The sequence below is a fragment of the Botryllus schlosseri genome, chromosome 10 (genome assembly GCF_051294905.1).
Source record: "Botryllus schlosseri isolate E-star chromosome 10, Bs_hap1, whole genome shotgun sequence".
Lineage (NCBI taxonomy): Eukaryota > Metazoa > Chordata > Ascidiacea > Stolidobranchia > Styelidae > Botryllus > Botryllus schlosseri.
The window spans coordinates 25,390,795-25,417,250 of NC_137245.1; the positions used below are offsets into that span (position 1 = coordinate 25,390,795).

At 40.0% G+C, this 26,456-nt stretch overlaps 2 protein-coding genes and 1 non-coding gene across 5 annotated transcripts in view; all 3 read right to left on the reverse strand.

Moving 5' to 3' along the window:
* Positions 1-26,456, reverse strand: part of LOC145447973 (uncharacterized) — a 389,824-nt gene that overhangs the window by 69,274 nt on the left and 294,094 nt on the right. The gene's annotated exons all lie outside the window — the stretch shown is intronic.
* Positions 19,236-25,578, reverse strand: LOC145447984 (small ribosomal subunit protein eS21-like). Of its 2 annotated transcripts, XM_080326295.1 has the most exons (7): positions 25,467-25,573; positions 24,647-24,697; positions 23,651-23,817; positions 20,503-20,558; positions 20,261-20,297; positions 19,619-19,653; positions 19,236-19,300 (listed from the first exon to the last, which is right to left on the reverse strand). In XM_080326295.1, exons 2-5 carry the CDS (start codon positions 24,660-24,662, stop codon positions 20,270-20,272), a joined length of 267 nt encoding a protein of 88 aa, XP_080182421.1. In that variant the 5' UTR covers positions 24,663-24,697; positions 25,467-25,573; the 3' UTR covers positions 19,236-19,300; positions 19,619-19,653; positions 20,261-20,269. The 2 variants fall into 2 exon arrangements, with proteins under 2 accessions (XP_080182421.1, XP_080182422.1); XM_080326296.1 differs by lacking the exon at positions 19,619-19,653 and having other exon boundaries at positions 25,467-25,578.
* On the reverse strand, positions 20,927-21,014 carry LOC145449292 (small nucleolar SNORD12/SNORD106). The gene has a single exon (XR_013918235.1). It is a non-coding gene; the product is annotated as a small nucleolar SNORD12/SNORD106 (small nucleolar RNA).

The following is a 26,456-nucleotide window of genomic DNA, read 5'->3' on the forward strand; positions in this document are numbered from 1 at the left end:
ACTGCTCGAAACACTCGGTACCGCTCGTCTTATTCTCTCAGTCAACAGGTGTTTGCGCGGTAAAAATGACCTTTTTTTATCATTGGGCAGATTCATTGTAAGGGGGGAATTTTGGCTTAAATTTCGTCCAAGGGAGGCACGAGATGAAAAAGGTTGGGAACCACTGGCATAGAAGATGTAGAATTCGTATCAATTAAACTACTCCTGTGCTTCTTAACTTTAACCTGGCGAAACCATACGTTAATATTTAAGTCTAAGCCTTCGGTGGACCCCAACTTTTCGCCTAGTCCCGAAATCAGACACCTACCATATTGAACATCTAATACGGTGGTTCTCAACGGGGGTCCACGAATCCCCCAAATTCGAAAAATGGTTGATAACCTAATTTGTATTATTTTAATTAGAGAAATCACGAGACAGTTTCTCTTCATACCTGCTAATACTTCATAACTCACAGAAACAGAATCAGCGTCTGAGATCAAGGATTCTACTGTGTAATCTCATTTCAACTGCCAAATTGCCAATTGCCAACTGATACAAACATATTGCTGTTCAAAGATGTTTTGTTGGGGTTATGGAAAAAATTTGGTTATAAAAATCCATTTTCTCTTGTGGTATACATAACCGCAATTCCAGAATAACTTCAAGGTGAGCTCGGGGCCTACGATACGGGCCCCAATGAGCTGCTGGATAGAAAGGACTATACTGAACGTTGCATGTCACTAAAAATCTGTTCTCAAGTTTGACGTCATATATGATGCGATCATGCCCGAAGGTGGCGTCAGAATCGTTGCGCATATCTTTGTGGAAATGGATTTTCAGCACTCGGACATATCAAATAGACGCCGTGGATTTTCAAGACACGGCCGCGTATTTGAAGAAATTTAGCTACAGGATTCGCTTTGAAAAAGTCTTCCCAATTTCTACGAAATAGTAGGTTATGATGTTATTTTCGAGAATGGTCGTTTTGTTGCTGTTTATCACTAGCCTATACAGTTAATATTTGCACGGGACAGATGATGGGTGCACGCACGATAATATAGCTAAATTTGAAGTAACGCTTTGGGGGTCCCGGGGGTCCGTGGCCGTCCAAAAGGGGCAGCGAAGACAAAAGGTTGAGAACAACTGCTCTGCATCCATTGCTATGGAATGTTGACGCATAAAATGAACTGTGATCAACAACAGTGTTAAAAAAACAAAGCCATTAAAACACGGTTTTCAAACAAAACAAAAAGATTATAATTAATATTTACTGTAAATCAGGGTGAATACTGCTATATGCGTGGCGGTCTGTCTTGAACTCCGACAGACCCGTGAGACTGGCTCAGCGAACCCCGGTTAAGAACCGCTGATATGCACTAATATTAATTTAGATAATTGGGTAATGGTTAGTTTCTTACGATTATCTTCAAATCCAGTCTGCGGACGAGAGAAAATAGCTTTTTGAATACATCACATCAATATGTGTGATAGACAAAACGTTCATAATTTTATCGATTCATATATCATATTCATCACTCATCGAGTCATCGGATACCAGCATTTCAGTTTACGTAATGTGATTTGTGGTTAGGCCGATCGCCATAGTGACGCGACAAACTATTCGCATGTAGTTCCGTATTTCGCTGTAGAATCAATTCGCTCCCGATCATTCAAATTATGAGGCCCCCTTGAAGTCATGTATTTTGTCCATTTTTTCGAGCTTTCAAGCGTAGAGAGAGTGCCATCAGTAAGCCTTAAAATCTAAAATCCAATTAAGTTTTCAGTAATACAGAATAGTCGACACGTCGATGGTCCGGCATCGCCTCTGCAAACACAATGTATTGTCAGAATTACACGACATCACTGCTGATAAGGCGTCTTGGCCAATTACGGGGCCGCGGACACCCATATTTAAACGATGTATTTGTGAAGCACCAACTCAGATTTGTAGCACAGGTATGCCTACAAAGAAAACCACTTTTCTCGCAATCCTCACTGTTACATTAAGTTCACTAGGCTAATTCCTCATTTACAACACTTACGAATACTTTTTACAATTGGCTACTCAGGTCGAGATCCACTGAGCTAGATTGTGGACTATGGGTTACTCCCCGCAGTGTCGGTTGGATTCGATACTATGATACGCTCGGCGTATTGTGGCTAAATCATCATCTCTGCAATGTGGCGGCTTATCTCGACAGTCAAATCTAAACTATGAGCCTATATACCGTATTTAACTTCATAACAATCCGCACTTACCGACTAGCGATTTCACTGTTAGGATTATGGGATCTGTCCTACGTAACTAATGGAATAAGCTCTACAAGGAACCAGCTGTTTACAGCTATTCGTAGTGTTGTCAGGCGTGCATGATATCCCAATTCAATCTCTACTTTTCTTGCAAAGTTTATAGGCTAATTCAGACTGACAGCGTATTGCCAAACGATATTTCATCGACGTAACTCCCTTCATACTTCGTAATAATTGAAGACGGGGCTGTTCAATTGAACAGTGAACAATTGACCGCACGTTGTTGTTGTTTGTTTAGTGTTCCTTGTGATGCGACACCTATCGTCAATTTTAGTCATTCTACAACAGGCCGATATTTCTTATTGCAATTACAGAGGAGCTCGTTTCATGCTTTTATAAGACACCACTTATGTGTATTGGATGGCGAGGAGGACCTCAGCTCTTACGAAGAAATTCTGCAGTTGGCTTCGGTGTTCTCCGCCGGAGAAGGGGTGTGCTGTTTCTATGACCATATGCAAATAGGCCGGATAGATGGCTGAACCATTCATTCATAAACCATCATTCAAAGCCGTTATATTCGCTTGTGTTATGATGCGTAGGACTGTTTCTCAGTCGGCACTTAGCAGTTACCACGGTCAAAGACAAATACCGGTACTTTATGAAGGTTAGGCGAAGACAGATATTCAACCCCGGGGGAGTTTGTACGATCTACACGAGGTAAATTGTGACAGCACGCCTCTGAACTTATGCGGGCAACCTTGTCTAAGCTCGAACGGATGCCAGCCCTCCCGAGGGCATCATTGGTGGTTGGTATGCAGCACCACAACGTAAAACTGCTTGTACTTCGTATTTTATAGTGGTTTGAGACACTTGCTTGGCTTATGCATGGTTTATATTCACACCTGATGATGGACACAGGCACGAATGGTGGTCAATATGAAAAATGCGTTCCATGACTTTCGCGGATCCCCACAAAGTACTGACGTCACTGTCACTACAATTTTCGGAATTCAGAAGCGCCGGTAGGGAGTCCAAGTTATGGTGAACAAAAAGATTCAGACATAACTTTCCCAGCTGACATTTGTACCAAATTTTCAAGGTCAATTTGCCCACGCTCTAAGTATCTGAACCATGCAATAAAGTGTAATTTCAGTGTCCTGTAAAGTACAAGCACAATGACAATGACCCAGAATGAATTTTCGTACGGAATGCATAGGCCTACTCTCCGATGCCCTGCAGCTGCATTCGATAATTGGAATATTCTAATTCAAAAGTAAGATTCAACAATTAATATATATCTCGACCGATTCTGCCTTTTGACAGCCATGGAAGCAACATCGCATCGTTGAAGTATAGTATTAATTTTCAAATCAAACTCTCTGATTAAACAGTTAACACAAATGCGTGGGTAACACGATATTCTCCTATCGTTTCCAGGCTTCGCATCTAAAGTCATACGGCTTTTCCCCGTGTATTCACTACGCAATTTCATTACGGGTGGTCAAATTTTCACATAATGTCGCAGCCTTTGAAAAAGGTTGATACTGTAATCGTGCTCTATTTACACAGCAACACTCATCGAAGTATCCAAGTCATGTTTACGCCTCTCTAACTACTAATTATTTGGTGTGACGTTGACGACAGTACAACATAGTCGACGCGACTTCGGAATTGAAGCAACAAAAACGCATTGTAATTAGAGCCCGACCGATTATCGACCGATTATCGTTATCGGCCATTGGAGCTGAAAAAATATCGGCTATTTTCGTGACGTCACAGCATGATGGTAGGAAGTTAGTGAACTGTAATTCTTAACCGCTAGACTAGGAATATTGCAATTTTTCATAATAGCTTACATTTTTAAGGTGCCCAGATGCAGCCTTTCTAGTCTATTTCATGTTCAAGTATGACAATGGCTGTAAAGCTGTTGGAATAAATGCTCTGAAGTTTTTAAAATGCGCTTTCTGCGGTAGATTCCCCCTTATTTGAATATCGGCTGAATATATCGGTGTTATCGGTGAAGATGTTAGATATCGGTTTTATCAGTATCGGCCCAAAAATCCAATATCGGTCCGGCTCTAATTGTAATAATTCAGTATCGAGTAATCGATGGTCTCATGCCTCGCCTATCCTCCTGGCTTTGTATCGGGAACCTGACATTTGATTACTAGGTTAGGCCTCTCAGACACATTTAGAAATGTTCAATATTATACATGCATCTGCAACTGCGTGAAACTAATCGAATGCTTTCTGATTGATATCACCAGAAACCAAATCAACATACCAATAGTCAGACATGGGATATTTTGAATGTTATCCCACGAATGCCGCACAGGCGTACGCCGTACATACATGTCTGACCGCGAATAATTTAGAGCTACTTCAGTTGAGGCTAAGGCGTGCATTTGAAAGGAGCGAGGTTCAGTTCAGTTTATCATTAAAATGTCATCATTTCAAAACACCACAAGAATGCGATACAGTGAAAAGTAGGGTTGTAACCAAGTCACATGGTTCCGAGTCACGAGTCAATCATACTTTTGTGGTTTTGACTCGAGTCGAGTCGAGTCATTTTCAATTCATCAAAGACTCGAGTCCGAGTCCAAGTCACCGTTTAAAGGGTCAAGTCCGAGTCATGGTGTTATGACTCGAGTCGAGTCCAAGTCACAGTATTGAAGTCATGTTCAACTCATGTTTTCAATCCTGCTTGGGTAATCTCGACTTCCTTGTTTGCGAAACATGCTCATTTTGTCCCTATCAGAGTCTTGGCACGTGTTTATTTAGGCAGATAACGGACAGGTCCTGGCCCCATTTACCGATGCTAAAGATAACTTTACTAATCTTAGAACTTAAAATCAAATATCTCTCTTGTCAGTCTGATACATCACCAATACAAGCATTCAGTTTTTATTATGAACATATCGACGATAGCTCACGAATAGCTGACAGAGAACCAACGAATTCACGTCTACATACTATCTGATAGAGAACCAACAAATTCACGTCAAGATACTAGTTGATAGAGAATGAATAGATGCATGTTTATGTAGAGGTATTTACAACAGGCCAGCATGCTGTTAAAGCGTGCATGCAACTATGTGCATTGTGCAGTGACAACAGAACAGATACCTTTTGATTATACTTAAGGTTTTCCCAATTGCATTACAGACTACATCGCAGTTACAGCATTGGAGAAATAAATGTACGATGGGGCTGTTCAAAAACATTTTTTTTAATTTTCCGGCTACTTCTTAAAATTGCTAGATTGCCTAAAAAATCAAATTTGGCTCAATTCCAACCAGTAGAAAGCAATGCTATGAAAGAAAAATTTAGACTAATTACAAATAGAGATTTTCGAATTTTACCGGCTATCTCATGATATTGTTACATTGTGTAAAAATATGATTCATAGCAAATTTGACTCAATTCCAACTAGAAAAAGTGAAGTTATTAGAGTAGAATGTTTTGGATATGAAAAAATAGTCGGCTTACTACTATGTAATTATATTATATGAAAGAATTTCTCACTAAAATACTCCATTTATTTTCAAATCCAAAATATTCTCCTCTCACATCATTGATTCCACTTTTTTTTCAAATTAAGCCAGATTCCTTTTGTGCAACATAACAATTTTATCAAGTAACCACCCAGTAAAATAAAAAAGTTATTTTAGAACAGCCATATTGTACAAACATCACACAACATTAGCCATTCATTATTACTCACGTGCACAATGCACATACCTAACAAAACGTCAAATGGACGAGGGGCATTGTGTGTTTTCACAAACAGCAGATCAAATCAATGAGTTACACCTCAACAATACCAATGTGGAAAGGAGATCCTCAAATATGTTAAAGCGGCATGGCCGTAGAATGAATTCACATCTACTGAATACACGTTCCACTAGTGCACTAGATGCAGGAATTGACAAGCATTTTGGAACCACACTGAAGAGCATTGAATACTCATTCTTTCTAGTCGCCCAAAAATGCAAAGAATCATCGCCTTCCAAATCTACACATGAGGTTATCAGTCTCTTCACCATCTTGTTTGTTTGTTTTTGGGGTATTCATGGTGTTTGTCGACTACTATGGTCATTTACACCAGGCCGATATTCTTTTTATTTTCCGTAACTGCCGACTTATAGCACGGCCCACCTCTAGGCTTTTGTAAGACACCGCATACACGGATAAGGTGACGAGGAGGAGCCTAGGTAAACCTCCAACACTTAGGTATCGGAATTCGGAAGTCGACCTCGGTCGGACTCGAACCCGCACCCATTGGTGTTGCAGCCGCGGATTATACCACTGCGCTATCTCGCCACTCTCTCTTCACCATCTGAGTTGGCTCTAATTGAACTTTGATTCAATTGTTTTCTTGTATAATTGAAAAGTCTTGAGTACTGTAATTGCGGAGGATTTATTACCTCTTCATCACTGGACGATTATGTACAATGCATTGCTACTATGTATCATTTTCTGTTGTTTTTACGGCGGCATATCTGATATCAGACAAGTGCAACGAAAGCAGTGGTGACAAATATCATTGCCGGCAGAATTCGTCGGATGCGTTGATCTAGCCATTATGATTCGCGAATTTCTTCATCTTCAAGTCATATAAAATAAGCCGAGTCAATGACTTGGGTCGAGTCATGCGTAATGACTCGAGTACGAGTCGAGTCAATCCAAATATTGACTCGAGTCGAGTCGAGTCATTTTCCCATTTCAAGAAAATGACTCGAGTCAAGTCGAGTCATAAAAAAATCGTGACTCGAGTCTGACTCGAGTCGAGTCATGACTCGAGTCATTACAACCCTGGTGAAAAGATAGAAAGGTGTCGAAACGGTCTTGGAGTAGTCGTTGAGATCAGACACCCACCTGGGGCCTAGGCGACGCAAAGAGGAGGCATGCACTTACACACTGAATGAAAAGCAAAATAAGTTAATATAAAAGGACAAGCGACAAAATGAGGTGACATGTGACGGTAGGCGAGATCGATATATGTCAGGTCGTGGTCCGGTGAAGTAGAGGGCTGACCAAGTATTCATTCAGTAGAAATTGCTTGTATTTCGACTTGAATGTGGACACTGGACAACGGACATGCTCGACGACTGACGGATAGCCGGCGAGATATAACGTAATTATAATCCAAAAGAGAGTTGTTTAGTGATTGAGTCTCTTAGATGATACGCAATTTGCCTAAGAACGCGAATTTATGTGTGGTTGATTTATTGTATAATGCAGGGGTGGGCAAACTACGGCCCGCGGGCCGCATGCGGCCCGCAACACCGTTCTGTGCGGCCCGCGAGAGTTGAACGAAACTTAATAAAAATATTGATAAAAAGCGTAGGCCTACTAAAATTCGAATTAATGCTGGGACGTGACTAAACTTTTACTTAGCATATTTCACCATGATAATTCTAACGCAGTGGTTCTCAAACTGGGGCGCGCGTTCCCATCTGAAAAGCAGCTGAAATTTTTTTTCGCGCTTCGCGCGATTTAAAGCCAATTCTTTATTATTGCTCTGCATTTAGTGTTAATTTCATATTTAAAAATCTCTCATCCGCAGTAGTAACCTTCCATGCCATCAAACTATCCCGTTATGTTTGCCAGCATCCTGGTATCGTTTTGTGATATGACGATAAGGGGGGGTGCGAAATCTTTCACCGTCATAAGGGGGGGGGGGAGTGTCTTGAACAGAACCACTGTTCTAGAGTAATCTTACTATATTTTTTATATGTAATTTCTGGCGCGACAGCCCGATCTCAAGGCCCACGCAGTTCGCAAGGTTTCAACTGCTAAACATCACAGAAATCCTGAACGAGATTGACATCATTCTGATCACGAATGTGATTTCAGATTGGCCACTCCAGTTTTAATTATTTCAGTGATGTGCTAATAAAAAACGACTCGCGCGTGTCTTAGGTAGATTATTCGATATGTATGCGTAGAATTGGGGTATTCATATTTTATCTGCACATAGTAGAAGCGTGTTGGAAGCTAAAATGGCTATGATGCTGTCAGCATTGTGTGTCCTGGAACTGAACCAATAGCGGAATTAGTAAATCTATGAACAGATCGCTCTTCACAGATTTAAATTACAATCCTGTTTTAAGAATCGAGGCAGCCGACTTTCATCTCTATAGTTTTGACAAATTGGTTATTGAGGTCGACCAGCCTATGAAATCTCGCCACTGTTTCTGACGTGTGTACGATATCATCAAAGCAATCATTGGTTTGTTTTAAATAAGCATATACATTATCTCCATGTCCTCACTATATAATCAAACACCAACATTGCGTTTTGGTTTATAATCTCAATTTTATGTAGTGCGGCCCGCGAATGGATTCAGACGTTGAATGCGGCCCGCGAGCTCAAAAGTTTGCCCACCTCTGGTATAATGTATACCGTCTATCCAGTGTTCAGTATCCAGGGCCGATGTAACACTAATCTAAACGTAGCCCTACAACCAATGAAAGTTTAGACTAGACTGTAAAAATGTCCAAACCTACCTCATCCCGATAATGTCGGTAGACCACAGTGTTGGGATCAAGTCACTACCTTCGACTCACGAGTCATTTCGAGTCATTGCACATTTTGACTCGAGTCAAGTCAAGTCAAGTCAATCGGTTTTCGAAGGTGACTCGAGTCAAGTCAAGTCACTCGATTTTTGGAGGTGACTCGAGTCAAGTCGAGTCAAGTCAAGTCACGATTCAAGTCCAAATTCAAGTCAAGTTGCCTTTTCGTAGTATGAGGCATGCTTACTAGCTGTCTGAAATACAGATTGAGTGGTCATTGATTCTGAACCGATGAACGAATATAGAGTTGAATATGCACAGAAGGCGCTCACATATACGTAGCCTCAGTTTATAGTTACCAGCAGAAATAGAGAATAGAGAAACAAATTGATAAGATGCAATACATCACCCTTTACCTATTTACATATTGATCTGATGCAATTCGAGCCTGTGCCAATGGTTGAGGAGTAGCCTATATAAACTATATTTGAATTCAAAATTAATAAAACAAGAGGTTTGGTTAAGGTAAGAACAGAAATAGATAATTTTCTATTATAATACTTCACTACTAGTTTACAACAACGTAAGCTGTAAGCTTCGCTCACTTCGTTTGTGGCCAATTTATCTGTGAGAGAGCAATTGAGGCTGAGTAAAATGCACGATCATTGAATGATTGGTTGCTCTTACGGGTTACACCACCGTTTCGCGAACAATCCGAACATATGCAACATACAGAGATTTTTATCGACACCGATTAATTGATGACTTGATATTGACTCGTTAATTTTGCTTCGAGTCACGAATCAATCCATATTTCTGATACGCCGAGTCAATTCAAGTCAAGTCATACGAAAAAGGTGACCTGAGTCATCCAAACACTGGTAGACCAATAATAGCGTGAGCACCTATTTTAGAATAGAGACGTATTACGCGGTATTCGGATGCATATATCGGATACCAATGTCACCAGAGATTGATTGCTCATGTTGACCGCATTTGTGCCATTCGATGCGACGTTTCGTTGAACTGCTATGGTCAATGGACATGTGTAGCTGTGCTCACTGCTCACACATAGCAATGGCCTGAAATATGTGAGTAAGCGCATGCGAATTTTCACCGGCTATGTACCGGAGTAAACTTCCAACATCAGTACAACAAGCGCTGTCAGTGATTCAAAAATATCATATGGTTGAAACTTAGTTCAGAAAATATTCAAATGCTAGTAATTAAAACGATATAAATAAGGTTTGTTTGGTATGTTTGACACGCGTGGGTCTGTCCATGTCAACCTAACCACTAACGAGATTCCAAGTACCTTATCGCTATTGTGAGTAATGAAAGTTGTTGCAAGAGATGATCTGATATCCGAAATCTTATCGTATAGTGACAATGCTCGATCTGTGTCGTACTATAGTACTCATCGATACATTGGTATGTGATAAGATCAACTAGAAGCAAAGGATTGCTTCGTAGACGTAGCGTCGTAGGTATAGGTGGGTGTCAAACCAGTTTACCCAAACGCTATCGATGCACTATCGCTAATATGAGCAATAAAATATGTTATTAACTGATGACATATATATCAGTGAGAATGACATGAAATTATAGTTTTGTGATAAGGGGGTGTTAAAAGAACAACAACACGGTCTGACATTGAATCCTATACCATTACACCAGGGTAACAATATTAGATGTATCCTTAGTTTTGCTTTAATACCGTGGCAGCTACTTCAGTAGCTCCTTGTTGCGATATGCGAATTGACGACACGATAACTGCTGTGTTTTGAAATTTTAAGTGTACCGTACTTGAACATCAGCCACTTGCGGAAGGCGTTCGGATAAACAATGTTTCTTGCGGTAGGAAAACCATATTTGGACACTGGCTTAACTTATATTTAGAAACCAAATAAGATAAAATGACATGCCACGACACATTCAACAGTTAATTTTCTCATTAGAAAACCTAGAATATTGAAAAGTGTGAAGCTGTAAACTATAAAGTCTTCCATTCACCAGGTTCAACAATTCAGAAAACTACACGGTGATATCTTTAGTCAGTCACGCGTTGAGGTATATTGTTGTACACTGTACAGTATATGCTTCTGTAACTATGTCGATCAATTTTCCTTGATTACCGCGGAGATTTACCATTTCCAAAAAATACTTCTTGCATCAATCTCATGCTATGAGTGAAGATAGATTGCGTATACCAAATGGATTTTTAGACTCAATTACTTATGAGGCGTGTAAAAATATATCGGATAGCCGGAACTGACGCGATACATGGGGAATGGGGGTGGGTGATGAAAGATGATCCGTATTCACAGTGGAAGATGTGCACTGTGGAGTTGTGTTGATCCAGCCCTCCGCGATAGTCCTACTTCTCACCTGGCCACACTAATGAAACAATGGTCCACCCCTGGCCTAACTATACTATAAACTGCATCATAAAGATTCCTGTATCGATATTACCATTCCCCCTTACAACTATGTTGTCAAAAAACGTTTGCCATTCAACGTTTACCGGCTGCGAATTTGCTAATTCAAAGCTTACGTTGAAAAATATACACTTGACGCGTTACCGATATGGTTATTAATTCCACCCGAGATCTATAATTGCATGGTGCATCTTTCATCTCTCGGCGTTTACAATTATCAAACTACACATTATATGACATTTGGTTTTCGTTTGACAAAATCCGATTGAATCTCCTGCATTTTACGCCTACATTCAAATCCGGTTTCAAGTAATAAGATAAATGTAACTAATGTATTTGCAAATAGTCAAACACAAGATTACAATTGAAAGGCAAGAATCGAAATGGTATTAGTATGCCTCGTTAATTCGGTGTAAGGGAACGTTTCGTAATTTTACTCGGTATTAGGTATTAATAGATTGGCTTATCGTATTTCTGCCCAACAGAGCAGACGGGCTTCTCGGATGTTCAAGTGAAACACGACAAGGAACCTTCATACTTTACTAAGCCTGTCTCATAGGGTTCGAATGGACACTGGACAGTTTCATTTTCTGGGCCGCAACCATATAGGCTACTTCCTCGGAATGTAAAGGAATCAAAACTATAACTTGGTCATACTGGTGATGGTAATTTGTATGCAGGGTTTTATTGATTCGAGTCATGACTCGACTTGAGTCGCGATTTTTTGATGAATCGACTTGACTCGCGTTGTTTTCTCAAAATACGGAAATGACTCGACTCTAGTCTCAAACTGCCAAGACCAACATTTCATTGTAATTTCGAACAATAGTAAAATAACCACAATATTGGGATTTCGTCTATTGGTACTGGTACTTGAAAATGCGACCAGAAAGTGTTAAAAGAGCGGAAAAGTATATATAAAAGTATATCATAAATGCGAACCATTCGATATCACCGCAGAGAGTTATAAAAAGTGGTTTTAACAAGACTTTAACTGGAAACTGAGTAGTCAACACAATGACTTTGACCTCTGCTCGCTGACTTGGACTCGGATTTGATTCGGCATTGAATTAAAAAGGACTCGATTCGACTCGAGTCAAAACTATAAAAGTGAGATTGACTTGTGACGCGGAGCCTTGTGACTTGGTTACAACCCTGTACTTCAGATCACAGATAAGTTGCCCACATTCCATTGAAATAGCAGCTAACTGTAATCGTAATTTGTTGAACGTTAATGAATGATAATGCCACAGCTGGGTGAGTACATGCAAAAGGTATAACGTATTGGATGTAGTTAGGCGCTGTGTTGCTAATCCATATTCTACACGTATCGTTCCTGTTCCTACATCCGATGAGATAATAACGATTTATAGGAGGATTATTCAGCAGGCAAATGTTGTTTTTGGCCATGCCACCTACGAAGTTAATGACATCTGTTCTTTGATCAAATTTCAAGCCATCTTTTGTGCACACTTCTTGTGGTCTGATTGTCAGTATCGACACAGTTGTTTCGAAAGCAGTCATCTTCAGAGAGACAGGGAACACGTGATACCCGTCCGCATGACATCTGACCGTAACTCAAGTCAGAACAGTCGCCGAGTGCCAATTCTCAACGGCGGCAACTCTGTACTGTGTACCTTACTGTAGCCGCGTGCTTTGTGCATTCCTAAAGACGTGAGTCGTGACATTTGGACTTGGCAACTGTGATGTCCTTAGACGGGGGTAATAGGCCTGCATCCGCATTCCGAAGGGTTGTATGTTTGCAAATAGGCATGTGGAAAATGCACCATTATTCCTGTTGGAGCCAAAGCAAGCTCAAAAAGACAACATTACTTCGAAAGACGTGTACTGGTATGGTCATGACGTCAATTATTCAGATGTCACTGTAGCAATGGATTTATCAATAGGATTGTACACACACTGGAATCAGAGACGGAAGTAGTTCCCTCGACTAAATATCTAAAACCAGTAACTTCACTCTCCATTTACTGATTTTCACAATATGTCTCTTTGGTTTGTCTTTCCGTAACAAAAAGCAGCCTGTTCGTGTTTAGACAGTGCTGGGCATTTAATATCTCAGTCGAGTTCAACAAGAACAATGTGCTATTGTAGATTCTTCAGCTGTCTGCGGTAAAATTTTACCGACATTTATGCGCCAGCATCAAATAAACTGAATATTGAAAGATTGGTGGCTTGTATTGAGTGGAACCAGTCTGCTCGGAATGGATTTAAACAAACGGCTCCTTCATTCATAACGATAGGTTTGCTGCAGTTGTTCGATGTTGTAGCTTGCAAGGCTCTTTCCTAATTAATATCGAAAAGTGGATTTACTCAACCGGAACAAAACACGATACCAAATTGCAGTATTGATAATATTAATGACGGCAAAAAAGCGCATAGTCTCGTCAAGAAATAAATGCTTGTGCGGTAGTTTACGTACGCTAAATAACGGGAGTTCTTTCTTCAAGACCACCCATGTATACCTGCATACCGCAGCAGGTTTCTCCATTCTCCCCGAATATACAATGTCAAGTTAGAGTGTTGCGAAGCATTCCAGCAGGAATTTGACGTTGTGTGGTTGAGTGGCTCGGTAAATACAAAAGCCACCGACTACTCGACCCTGGAATATTTCCATGACAATAAAACATTCTTTTGGGCAGAGACGGCGACGTCTTTGATGCAGAACTACCGCGTAACCGTAAGGCCATGTTGCGATATTACCGTTACTGACATCGTATTGTGTCTTGTTTATCGCATTGTACAATTGTGTCTTGGGACGTGGGAGGATGAAAATGCTATAACCGCTGCAGGTAGGACATTGTATATTTTGCTCCCTGATGTTTTTCGGCATATACACCGACTCATGTCATGATTTCCATACACACGATCTGTGCATGATTGCATATGCATAGCACCATGTAACAAAAATTTACTTGAGCCGATTTTTTGATATTTCCTATACCATATTCCTTTATAAAACATGTTTCCGGCATTTTTTTGCCCCAAGTGTCGTTTAAAAATGTCATTTTAAGCTTTTAAACTTTCCGCATCATGTTTTTCAAGCTCCTTTATTGAAGTTCCTATTAACTGTGACGTCACATTCATCCATCATTCAATTCATAATAGTTGGTTGTTAGTAACAATCATCTTCTCAGTCTCAGTTAGTCAGTATTGGCACTCTAAAATTCCTTTTTGTTTTGTTCTGTTATTGCACTGATTGTGGATCTAGTGAGTAAAATCTCATCATTAATGTCAACATCACATATGTAATCTGTCTGCTGGCTGTTTTTGCTATATCTGTGGTCTGTATATCAGTTTCAAACAGGTTAAGTATAAAATATAGATAGAAGTAAGGTTTTTATACTTATTAACTTTACTCTGGCATGAAAATTGGAGAAAAAGATGAAAACTGGGCATTTCATGTAATCTCTAAAAGATGTCGATGAAATATGGAGGGATGGCTGACGGGAGATCGGCATTTAATGTCATTTGCTATTAAAGAATCCGAAGGGAAATTCGAAACCTTATAGATGACTGTTATTTCTTTATGGGTGACATTCCAGGGTTCAGAATAACTAAAAAATGACTTGATATTGCATATCCTTCTATGCCATCTCCTCTCTTAAGCACCTCTACCGTATTGCGGTAAGTTGTCACTACCCAAACTATCAGGCAAGCAAAAGAGCTCCACAAGACTAGAGAGGGCTTAAAGATACAGAAAATTACTCCGATGACGGCTTCAGCATCTCTCACATACATATAAGTCCAGTACCACACATTACGAACCAACACGAACTTGATGATTAAGTTGGGACTCACTAAATCAAGTGCAGAAATTATGACTCCAAAGTTGAAACTAGGGAACTTGTTGCATTTATGGTGTCGATGTCCTTTGTCGAGTAAAGGATCGTCGAGAAAAGGTCCATAATACCAGCAGATTTCTCAATTCATGGACCCAAATCATGCAAACAAAACCACTTCGGAAATTTTATGAAGCGTTTCCACCTTTATATAATCTATGGTAGCCAACATTTGTGCATATTCCTTCTTTTTGTTAGTGTGTTTGTAAGTCCAATAAGGAATTATGTGGATTATTACAGGGCAATTTTGCGTAAAACAAGAAATTAGAAAAAGTGACATTTCTCAAAGACTAGGGACACTTCAGAAGAAATTTTTGTATTTTAGTGATTGGTTTGGAATAGCAAAACACAATACATAAAAAATTTTACTCAACTGAAATTTGCAGAATTTTTTTACATGGTGTTATTTTTAGATTAGATTTTAGATTTCTCATTTCACAGATGCAAGTCAAGCAAACAAAACCACTTCTGACGATTTTTAAAGTGTTGCATTGTTGTATGATGCATGGGTAAGCTATATTTGTTCATATTATCCTTTTCATTGGCGTTTTCTTACGTCCAATAAAGAATTATTGTGACTAATACGGAGAAATTATGAGTAAAATCAAACATTAGAGAAATTGTCATTTCTTCAAAATTTGGGACACTCCAAGAAAAATTTTGGTATTTTGGTAATTAGTTTGGAATACTAAAACACAATACATAAAAATTTTTAGCCAACTAGAACTTTTGCAAAATTTTGTTACATGGTTTAGTCTACCTTGGAATAACTGACTTCTCTCAAGCTAGCACCAAATGTTTGTTTGTGATAGAGATTAGTGACGAACTCTATTTTAAGTTCATCTGCTGTATACCAATTACTTTCGATTGTATATTTCGGATATAGAGGAAACCTATGCCGATAATATTCACCCAGCGAAACCACAACCTTAGCATGAGTGATAGTTTAGGGTTACCATATTTCTGTGACCCAAATTCCGGACACTCTTTAGCGCCCACTAGTGGATTTCAAAATGATTTATCACCACATTGTCTGTCACACTAGCAAAGCTTTGCTTATAGCCCTGAAATGGTCACGACCCGGTTCAGGAGTATGTGGATGTGTGTTATGTAACCGGGACCGAAGTCACATTTTTTCAGACCCTTCCCGCACAAATAAACAATGATTTTGTGGACCCACCATAGGGTAATCGATGCAACTTCTGGGGGACTAGCTATATGCATCTGGTTGCTGTATGCATCTGGTCGTTAAATTTTTTGAATGAATTCTGTCAATAATATTGGTTCTTCCATAGATTAATATATAGTTTGATCCTCTCTCCGCCCACATGATCAGAGTTAGCGGTAGAGCTGGTGGAGGATGATGACTTCGAAAATACAGGGAGCGTAATTGTACATCGTCAAGTCATATTCATGTTACACCTCAAAGATTGTTTATCAGCCCTATGCCGGTGCGCTCCACCGAGCTTTATAAACACCCCAGATCCAACCTCTTATGGTCGTGACTTCATCTCCAATTTGAAAATTTTCCGTAGCGCAGATCATAATTTGACGAGCTGATTACTAAAAGAAATCAGCACCTTTTCCCAGACTTACAGGTTATTTTGGGTTACGCACAACATCTTCGCGAACGCCAGAATAAAGGCAAACGACCCCAACGCTTGCAACCACTATCTTTGAATAAATCATTTTAACGGCCCTAACAGTGTCTAGGAATATACTGATCTCCTATAATTGCGGTTACAATTCGGCTTACTTCAGTAAATGAAGGTTATTTTTATTTACATTTTATTGCAGTTTTTGCGAGGGTGGTATTCTCCATATTAAAATCAATAAATGTGATAGTTAATAGCGCGCAGCTCGGGGAAAAACATCGTGGAGCATAAATATCCCCAAAATTAATGTTGTTATGTTGATTTACGAAAAAATTATAAGCCTACGTCAAGCCTTCAAAATTCCGGACATTTAGGCACATTTTAGAAATTCCTCCCGGACGGTAGTTTGAACAGTAAAATTCCGGAAATTTCCGGACGTATGGCAACCCTAGGATAGTTGCAACTTCTGCTTCGGATATTATTGAATAGTTATGACCAGACGTGACTTCATGCCAAAAGAAAAACTCGTCAACTTGACAACCAAACACCAACAGTAAACACGTTCTGATAAGACAGGTGACACTCTAAAGTTGTTCTGTCAGAAGTTCAAACAAATATATATCAGCTAACCCTAACCTAAAAACTACTCTCAGCTGAGCAGAATCCTTCAGAAAAGTTATTCGATTCGGATTTTTCGGACACTGGACGGCATTATTCGGATTCGCATGGATTTTTTATTGAGATTGTTAGGATTCGGACGGATGGTTCCTCAGACTCGAGCTGTCGGACGGATTCGGATTCTCAGAAAGTAATATCTACTCATCACAGCTCAGTAGTCAGTACCGTGGTTCTCTGAATTTTGCTGCTAAATTTAACCCGTACGTACGTACAGTCGTACATCAGCCGCTCACTTCTGGCGTACTCACAAGTTTAAGGAACATACACAAACTCTATTTATTCCTACTATATGAATTTGCATCATTAATCATATCGCGTAATAATCGACAGTTAGGTCTACCTGTGTTATGTTCGTGCATTAACGTTTGGTGTCGATCAGCTCTTGATTTCTGTCGGACTGGTAATTATACAGCCAATCATTATTTCCTCGTGTGCCGTGCTTGTGTTACCCAGGGATATATAGAACTCTATATATCCCTGGTGTTACCCTTGTGTTCTGTTCTCTATCGTCTTCCGTTCAACTGCACTCTGTACCGTGTCGCCTGTCTCCAGTTATTCTGCTGATAATATACTGATTTAATAATTGAAACCTCGTCGTATGAGTTGTTGTTCGATTAAGATCAAGAACATAACAATGTTTTGTAAGCAATGCCGACGCCGCGCTGTGAGAAATGCGAGGTCTGTCGAGTCGCTTTAATATTATATTTAGTAGTAGCCTACATCTTACAGTTCAGTTGAATAACAATTTTATCAGAATTTCATCAATGTACGCAGCATAGAATAAAATGCTAATAGCTGCAGTAAACTATGTGATCATCCGATCACGTCGCGGCAGCTTTTTTTTCTTGTGCCACGCGCATACATCGCCTTACTAATATTTATATTATATTTCAGTCCTTTGTTTCCCGCACCCTATCAAACGTTTCTGTTCCGTAATTGATTTGCGATGAAATAATAGGCTATATTGCCTCGCTACAACCGCAGAATCAAAGTCGGTGCTCACGCAGAAATTTCAAGTTATCTAGGTCATGTTTTATTTTAAAAAAACGGCCAAGTAGTAGTCTACAATCATAACCACTTGAGGGTGTCTGATTTCGAAGACTACTCCAAGTCATTTTGACACCTCCCTGTCTTCCGTTGTATCGCAGTTTTTTAGTGTATTGAAATGATGAGATTTGTAGCAATAACTTGAAAGGAGACAGGCAAATTATACGTGAAGTAGGCCTATTTCATTACTGACAACCTCCTGGTAGAATTGCCTCACAACTGGCCGTAAATTCGAAACGCCTTCATCAGTCAAGACTACTTCATATACGTACCGGAACGAAAAAACGACCAGATTAGAGCTGCAAAAACTACTTTTTCTTCAATCCAACACGAATAGTATCACGTTATAGCGGGCCATCCACGAGTCGAACAAGTATTTCCTGTATGATTTACTAATTATAAACATTGTGAGTTGTAAAAATATAACCCAAACGTTTCCAGGAATAAATTTCATTAACTGCAGCTTCGTGAGCGGCCACATCCACTCTCCTACCAAGATCCTCACTGGGAATTACTACTATCACAGCACTGCTTTTCCTATCGATATAAGCATTTGGTGTCGATGATATAATCCTTCATCCTGTTCATAAAAACACGCCCCTATCCCCTCACCTGACTCAATATAACCCAAACGTTTCCAGGAATAAATTTAATTAACTGCAGCTTCGTGAGCGGCCACATCCACTCTCCTACCAAGATCCTCACTGGGAATTACTACTATCACAGCACTGCTTTTCCTATCGATATAAGCATTTGGTGTCGATGATATAATCCTTCATCCTGTTCATAAAAACACGCCCCTATCCCCTCACCTGACTCTATCTACAAGATAGTTTGACCACTAATCCCCAAACACACACAGTAAATTTGAAAACGCCGTGGAAACCGGCATTTATTTCAGCAAGGCAAAAACGATTCTGGCCACGAATACCTGCAACACAAAATACAAGAATGTCGGCCAATCTCGACCAGCACATAGAAGTCAGGGCTCGTGAACGCAGAAAAGAAATCACGCTTGTTGCCTCAGACCAGTTGAGCTTTAATATTCATATCATCATCATTTAATATGATGGGGAAAGAAGATTTTCATCACTGGCAAGCATGATAAAGAAGGCGCACTATACAGCAGAACTTGAGTGTGGGGCATGACCTACACTAATTTCCAGGATTGTTTCGGGAGTCGGAACCATCGATCAGAGGAAACGACTCTGGCCTTCTCTCAGTTGTGCATAAAGCGACAAGTTCATACCTGATGATAAATGCAGCTCCCGTCATTCAAAACCCCTGTAAAACAATCAGATCTGTCTCATACGTGGGATTAACCACAATATTACACCGCAAATGTAAGTGCTGCCTCAGATCTGTTGAGCTTTAATATTCCTATCATCATCATTTAATATGACGGGGAAAGAAGATTTATCATCACTGGCAAGCATGTTAGAGATGGTGCACTCTTGAGCAGTTTCGTGTTCAATCTTCCTAGTCTACAAACACGGAAAATTGAAAAATTAATTTTGCAGACCTGCGAACCGTACATCAAAATGACCCCAGTATGTAATTAGAACGAATGAATTCAACTGAAACGAAAATATCAACACTGCACTTTTGTAGGCAGAATTAATTACTATCATCACTTTGGATCTAGCACGTAGAAAATAGTTTTGGCTGTTCGCATCACTTTACGAGTGAAATTGTCAAAACAATTGGGCAAAATAGCCCCTGTAACGCGATTTTCGAAAATTACACAAATATGTAGTAATATCGGCCATTTTCCAGTAGCCGGCGCGTAGGTTGAAAAAACTGCTCAAATGTACAATCAAGTGTAACAAATATCACAGCTTGTTCCATATGCACAAGTCAGGACCGGTTTATCAGAGAAATGACACCATACCTGATGATTCTAGCAGCTCCCGTCGTTCAAAACTCCCCTGCAAAACAAACAGATTGTGTGAGTTCTATGCTGGGTCAAACACAATATTGCATCGTCAATGTTAAGAGTGCTGCCTCAGATCTGTTGAGCTTTAATATTCGTATCATCATCATTTAATATGACGGGGAAAGAAGATTTTTCATCAAAGGCAAGCATGTATATGGCGCCACGCTCGGAGACAAGACATAAAACTGAACACTCACTTGGTAGCAACACCGTCACGACTGCACAACCGGTTCAAGCATTCATCGGACTCTCCCTGAAATAATGTGCAGAAAAAAGGAGTCAAATACAAATTTGAATAAGTGTTTCACATTAGCTTGATCCAGTCTTCTCAGTCGTAAGCAAACGAGGACTAAGTAATCATCGTTGATACTCAAGTAAAAGTAGCAACTTTCAAATAACTTAAAACTGAGTATTCTAGGAATAGTTTTCCAAGTAGAAGCAGTAATGTAAAACAACCACTTCAGGAAGCAGTGCTAAAATTCAAAACGTACTATAACTACCCCCTGCTTCTGCGGAGTTTCACACACACAGTCAGACGAGAGCGAATAATGAACACATCGGCTCTGTTCATGTCATAGAAGATTCGACAACCGATATTGAAGCTAGGCAAGTACGGAATCTGCTGTCACCTCAGACTTGTTGAGCTTTTATAATGGATCATCATCATGAATATGACGGGGAAAGAAGTTTTATCATCACCGGTGACAACCTGTAACCGTATCTCATCCACCATGTCACTACCATGAACAAGACAAGACTAACACAGAACTCCGCACACGAAAAATCCAATTCCAATTTTAGCATTTATTGGTAAACACCGACTTCAGAAGTCTCGTCATATAAACACACTATGACTGGAAGTGCAACAACCAGTAGTTTGGACACTTCCACATGTGCATTAGAGACAGACTTGGCTTACTAAACCATTATCTGCTTTTCTAAATCCGATCAGAATTAGAGCTATACATTTAACCCTCGCTACGCGGTAGACTCATGCATGAGCCCGGATTGTATTTTCACGAACACGCTTCACTTACTCCCAAATATCTTGCGTTGTACTGGTCGTAGAAAGTTACATCTAATCCAGATAGATAGCTAGTATCAATACGCATACGTCGAGCCATAAATAACCTATTAGACTATCAAATAACCTCATCAAAATGCCGATTGAATACACAAAAACGTTTTGCGCAAAATACAACTTGCGGCGGCGCTCGAGTGAATGTGCGCGCGCAAGATAAACCAGCGCCCGTGACCAGCGCATCTCCGTTACAGACGTCATATTCAGATGCAACTCTTTTCTCCAGACAGCTGTTGGCTATGTCATCGCCCATCTATTGGAATGCTTATATCTAACATTGGGCGCAGGACAGATTATTCGAATTGGAAGTAAACATATTTTACGAAATACCATGCGTGGGTTTTAGCAAAATATTCGATGTTGTGATTAGCGCGGATTTTCTGTTGCAGATTACGCATATGGATTATTCGTGCTTTTCATACCAATACACCAACACTACCATCTTCAGTGAGCTACATGATCTTCGCTATTGATATGACAGCAAATTTACGACATTTTCTGGTGAAAATGCTGCGCATCTTTCCCCTGGTAGCGTACGAAACGCACCGCTCCATAATATGTGATAAATTGATTTGAAACGCCCATAAAATATCAGTGAAGCACTGTATTCATATTGCAGGATTGACTCTGTCAATTCAACCAATTTAGTCCTAGTTGTTTTACAACGGCAAAGCTCGTTTCATCACATAACACTATCTCGTACAAAGAATGGACAAAAGCTAGTACATATACCGACGTTGTGAATCATTTCAACGTCAGGGATCCTATGTTATTACCCAAACAATAACACGCCGCTGTTGTGATTAGCGCAGATTTCCTGTTGCATATTACGCATAACAAGGTATATCTTTATAATAAGTTGAGTCGCCAATGCTATATAGGCTACTACCGTACTACGTCATCTGCATTGTTTCATACCAAGCCATCATTGTACCCGTGAAATGGTTTTCCATTTGTTGGAGTTAGATGTGGTTTGTCACTATTTCAATTTGCTGTTGCATTACACGCGTGATGCATTATTTCATATGTTGTATCATGCAATATACTATATTCTTTTACCAAAATATGGCTGAATGTCGATTGTCAAGTTAGCGTATAGATGTATTGTATAGATATGTAGAGTCTGATTGCTGCGATGCGCGTGTGGCGTGTCGTACAGAAACCATTATTCTTCTGCGGTAGCTGAGGTGGTTGTGGATGCCTATTATCTGTTCAATAGATAGGCCTTGTCTCAAAGCGTTTGTCTACACCCCCAACGTCGATGGCTAGCATAATATTTGATAAACTGATTTGAAATGCCAACTAAAATATCAGTGAGACAGTATATTCATATTGCAGGTATGACTACCTGTCAATTCAACCAATTCAGTTATAGTTGTTTTACAATGACAAAGTTCGTTTCAACACATAACACTATCTCGTGCAAAGAATTGATAAGCGATTACCATATAACGGCGTTGTGAAATGAATAATTTCAACGTCCGCGATACTACGTCATTTTCGAACGATAACACGCGCCGCGTGTATGTGCGCTGAATGCGAGACGCCTGGCGTCAAACACACTGTAGCCATCGGTATATCAGCACTAGTTACAATCGATTGTATTATCGTAGGAACCTCACTCAGGTCGTTTTGGAATCCAGATATTGCTGTGAAATCAGTCAGGCGATGACTCTATCCCGAGCAGCTCCGTGTATGACGTAGCAGCAAATTCAAAAACCAAATTCTCTATTATTTTCAGAAAGTTGAGAACACTTCCCGGCATAGGGGCAACACTTGTTACTCCCTCGCTTTTAGAGTAGCTCAGTTGGTTAGGCGCCTGTTTCCTGATTACAGCGATATATTGGGTGTCGGTTCAAGTCCCGTTGTTCGGATTTTATGAATCTTTTTCTAAATGCATTAAAATTCGGCCCTGAGGCCGACCGCGGGAGGTGGGTTAAAAAAAAAATTATATCAGAATTAGTGAATTCGCAAAACCTTGGAAATTGAATCAGGTCCAGTTCATATTAACGAAGAAGGTCCTGTTCATATCAACCAAGAAAGAGTTGATTCTTATAACTACGAGTGGCAAATACGTCTGTGCGACAAGCTTGGCTCGTTTCGCACTATGCAGTTTTCCTGTAGCATTTTCAGAAAAATAGAAATTTCATCAGAATAAGAACCATATAACAAATTAGATTACAAGCATTTTTCTCAAATTAGGTCACTAGAATCATTCAGTTGCTAAGTGAGGAGAGAGACAAAACACATCCCAGGCCGCTCACCATGTTTCTCAGCCAGCCGCTGATGGCGTAGATCTTGGATGTGCCGGTGTAACGACCGTTTTCGTCTACGTCGCCGAAATTGATCTGAATCGAGCTATGATCTTTAGCCGAGATGATACGGTTCGAAAAGGAGCATTTGCGGGGGATGTACAAATCCACGATTTCACCTGCGATAACAGATACCATGAACATAATGCAGCTAATATGTATTTTTCACATTCTGGAAATCAAGTTTTTTTCTTTGGGTCTTATCTTGTTGATGGGTATGTTTCAGACAATGTGACAAACATAACTATGGCCGAAAAGAAATTATGGACTCAAGCTACTTGGATTCTGAAGTAAACGTTTCAAGCGATAATTAACTGTGTTCTGTTAAAATCAATTTATACACGTTCATGGGTACATTTGGGTGTAGATAGGGTATCTTAAGATTTGTCAAGGCCAAGTTGGGGAATCTCAAGTTCATGGTTGGGATACGGGTAATAACTGCTGATACCAATTACAAAACCATGGATTTACAACGTATATACATAGACTTTCGGTGAACAGTTGATGTTAAAGCCACGAATTATGACATGTTAACAGTTAATGATTGGCGACGGTCATCGTGTGGTGGATGAGAACAACGTAGCGTAGACCCCATGATAGTATTATCGACAGTCACCCCCATGTGAAATGAACTAACATTGTTTGATAATAGCAAACATTCGAATACAGGCCATACAGCATTTTCGTCACCTCAGATCTGTTGAGCTTGAATCTTTTTCTCATCATGTATGAATATGACGGGGAAAGAAGTTTTATCATCACCGGTGACATTATCAGACCAGACACATTGACGGTCCAGACCCCATTGATAGCGTTAGCGGGTCGTTATCCCACCTAAACCAGTGTGGAGTGTGTATTCACAACGGATATCCTAATTGGAAAACTTTTGCCAAGGCTTTATGTTAATATCAGCAGATACTCTTTTAACTGCTAATTGTCTGTACTTACCGTTGTCGTTTTGCATCTTTCTGTTGAAAATTGATCACGTTACGGAATTCACTGCAAAAAACAGACATTTACAATCCACATGTTAACATAAACATCAGGGTATCAGAATACAGCTCCTAATCTGACGGAAATGTCAGACTGATGAAAAGGCATCAGGGTTGATCAGAAACCAAGTTCAGAGGCGACATGACCATATATGTTAAATGGCATACAAATATCAGATTAGTAGTACATCAAGTGTGGGATGGCATATTCTGGAGTCAAATCCTTCATTGCCCGACTCAACATCTTTAGCATAATAATGCAAGGCTATAATTATTTTCATTGATTGAGTGATAATCAGCTACCCTATCCGAATCTCGATACGTTTTGCCTATTATAACAGGTGAGCAGCGATGATTTTCCTTTTCCAGGTTAGTAATTCAATACCGGTAAAGAATGAAAAAACAAAACATATTGTGAGCACAGGACACAGATTCCATACAGGATCATCTCACAAAATCATGGCATTTGTCACCCAACATTCACGACCGACATCTAGTATGACCCAAGATAATATTTCAGCACTAATGTACGAGTTGATTCTCGAATCGCACAATTTTCAAGTAATACTCGCATCTTCAGAGACATTGCCATGAAGTCAAGTTTCTCTCAGCGGTGACGCACCCCATGAAGCTGCAACATTACTATCCCAGTTGGCAGTTGGAGAATTTATTTTATGTAAATAGAAATAACAATCATTTTGATCGATACTGGTAACGGTAGGATATGTAATTGCACCATGTTTTCACAATTGACAGCAGAAATTAATAGCACTCACCAGAAACACGTCCACACGACAATCCTTGCGGTGAGTAAAAGGTGGCGCACGAGTCGGCTGGCGTGTTGTGGCCGTTCAAGCGTGTCGAGTTCGTTTGTATCCGGGAAATAGATGAGGGGTTCAGCGTTTAAATCTATTCTTCTATGGCTAACGCGATTTTGAATTCGAGTCTGAACGATCGATCCCAGCAAAAATTGTAAGTTCTGCTGCGACAGAAATTTAGAAATCCGGATCCGAATTCAGTTTATTTGATATCTCGCTCAGGGGGCAACAATCGCATCTATTATAAACTTTTTTGTCTAATCGCCACCACAAGATTGCGAAGATGGACTATAATTTAGCAGTCGGCAGAATCCCTATAAAGCAGTCGCCAACTCAAAACGGGTCGCGGGCCACTTTTCAAATTTCGTAGCGGCCGCGGGCCGCATATATCCCATTCAATATTCAATATCCCATTCAATATATTCAATAACCCTAGCAAACACGTTAAAAACTTCATGTCAGTACAACGCTGTGCTAAATAACATAGGCAATGGGCATAGTTGTGACAAAAGAAGTAATATTTGATCAAAGGAATACAAATGCAACAAAAATCATGATAATCAATTTCATTTTATTCTGGACTCAGAGTTGTGCACGATACCTGGCAACGCTTTTCAGCGGAATCGATACATGGGATCTCATCGGAATCGATATTGGGACGAGCGAGAGGCGTAACTAGCTGAAAGACCACCTCCACGTAAAGCTTGATTTTATGGCGTAGCCATAAGCCGTTTTCTAAGCGTCTATCGGTCTTGGCAGTGTTTGGGCCAATGCCCGTCAAGGCAATATGCCCTTTGCCCATTCATATCAGCTGATTTTCCCTCGATGGAATGCTGTTGCCATCGCCAAAGCCGTTTTAGTTAGTGAGGAATCTTCCTGTCTTTTCATTGTATCGCATTTTTTGTGGTGTATTGAACTGATAAAATTGCTAATAAACCAATGATGATG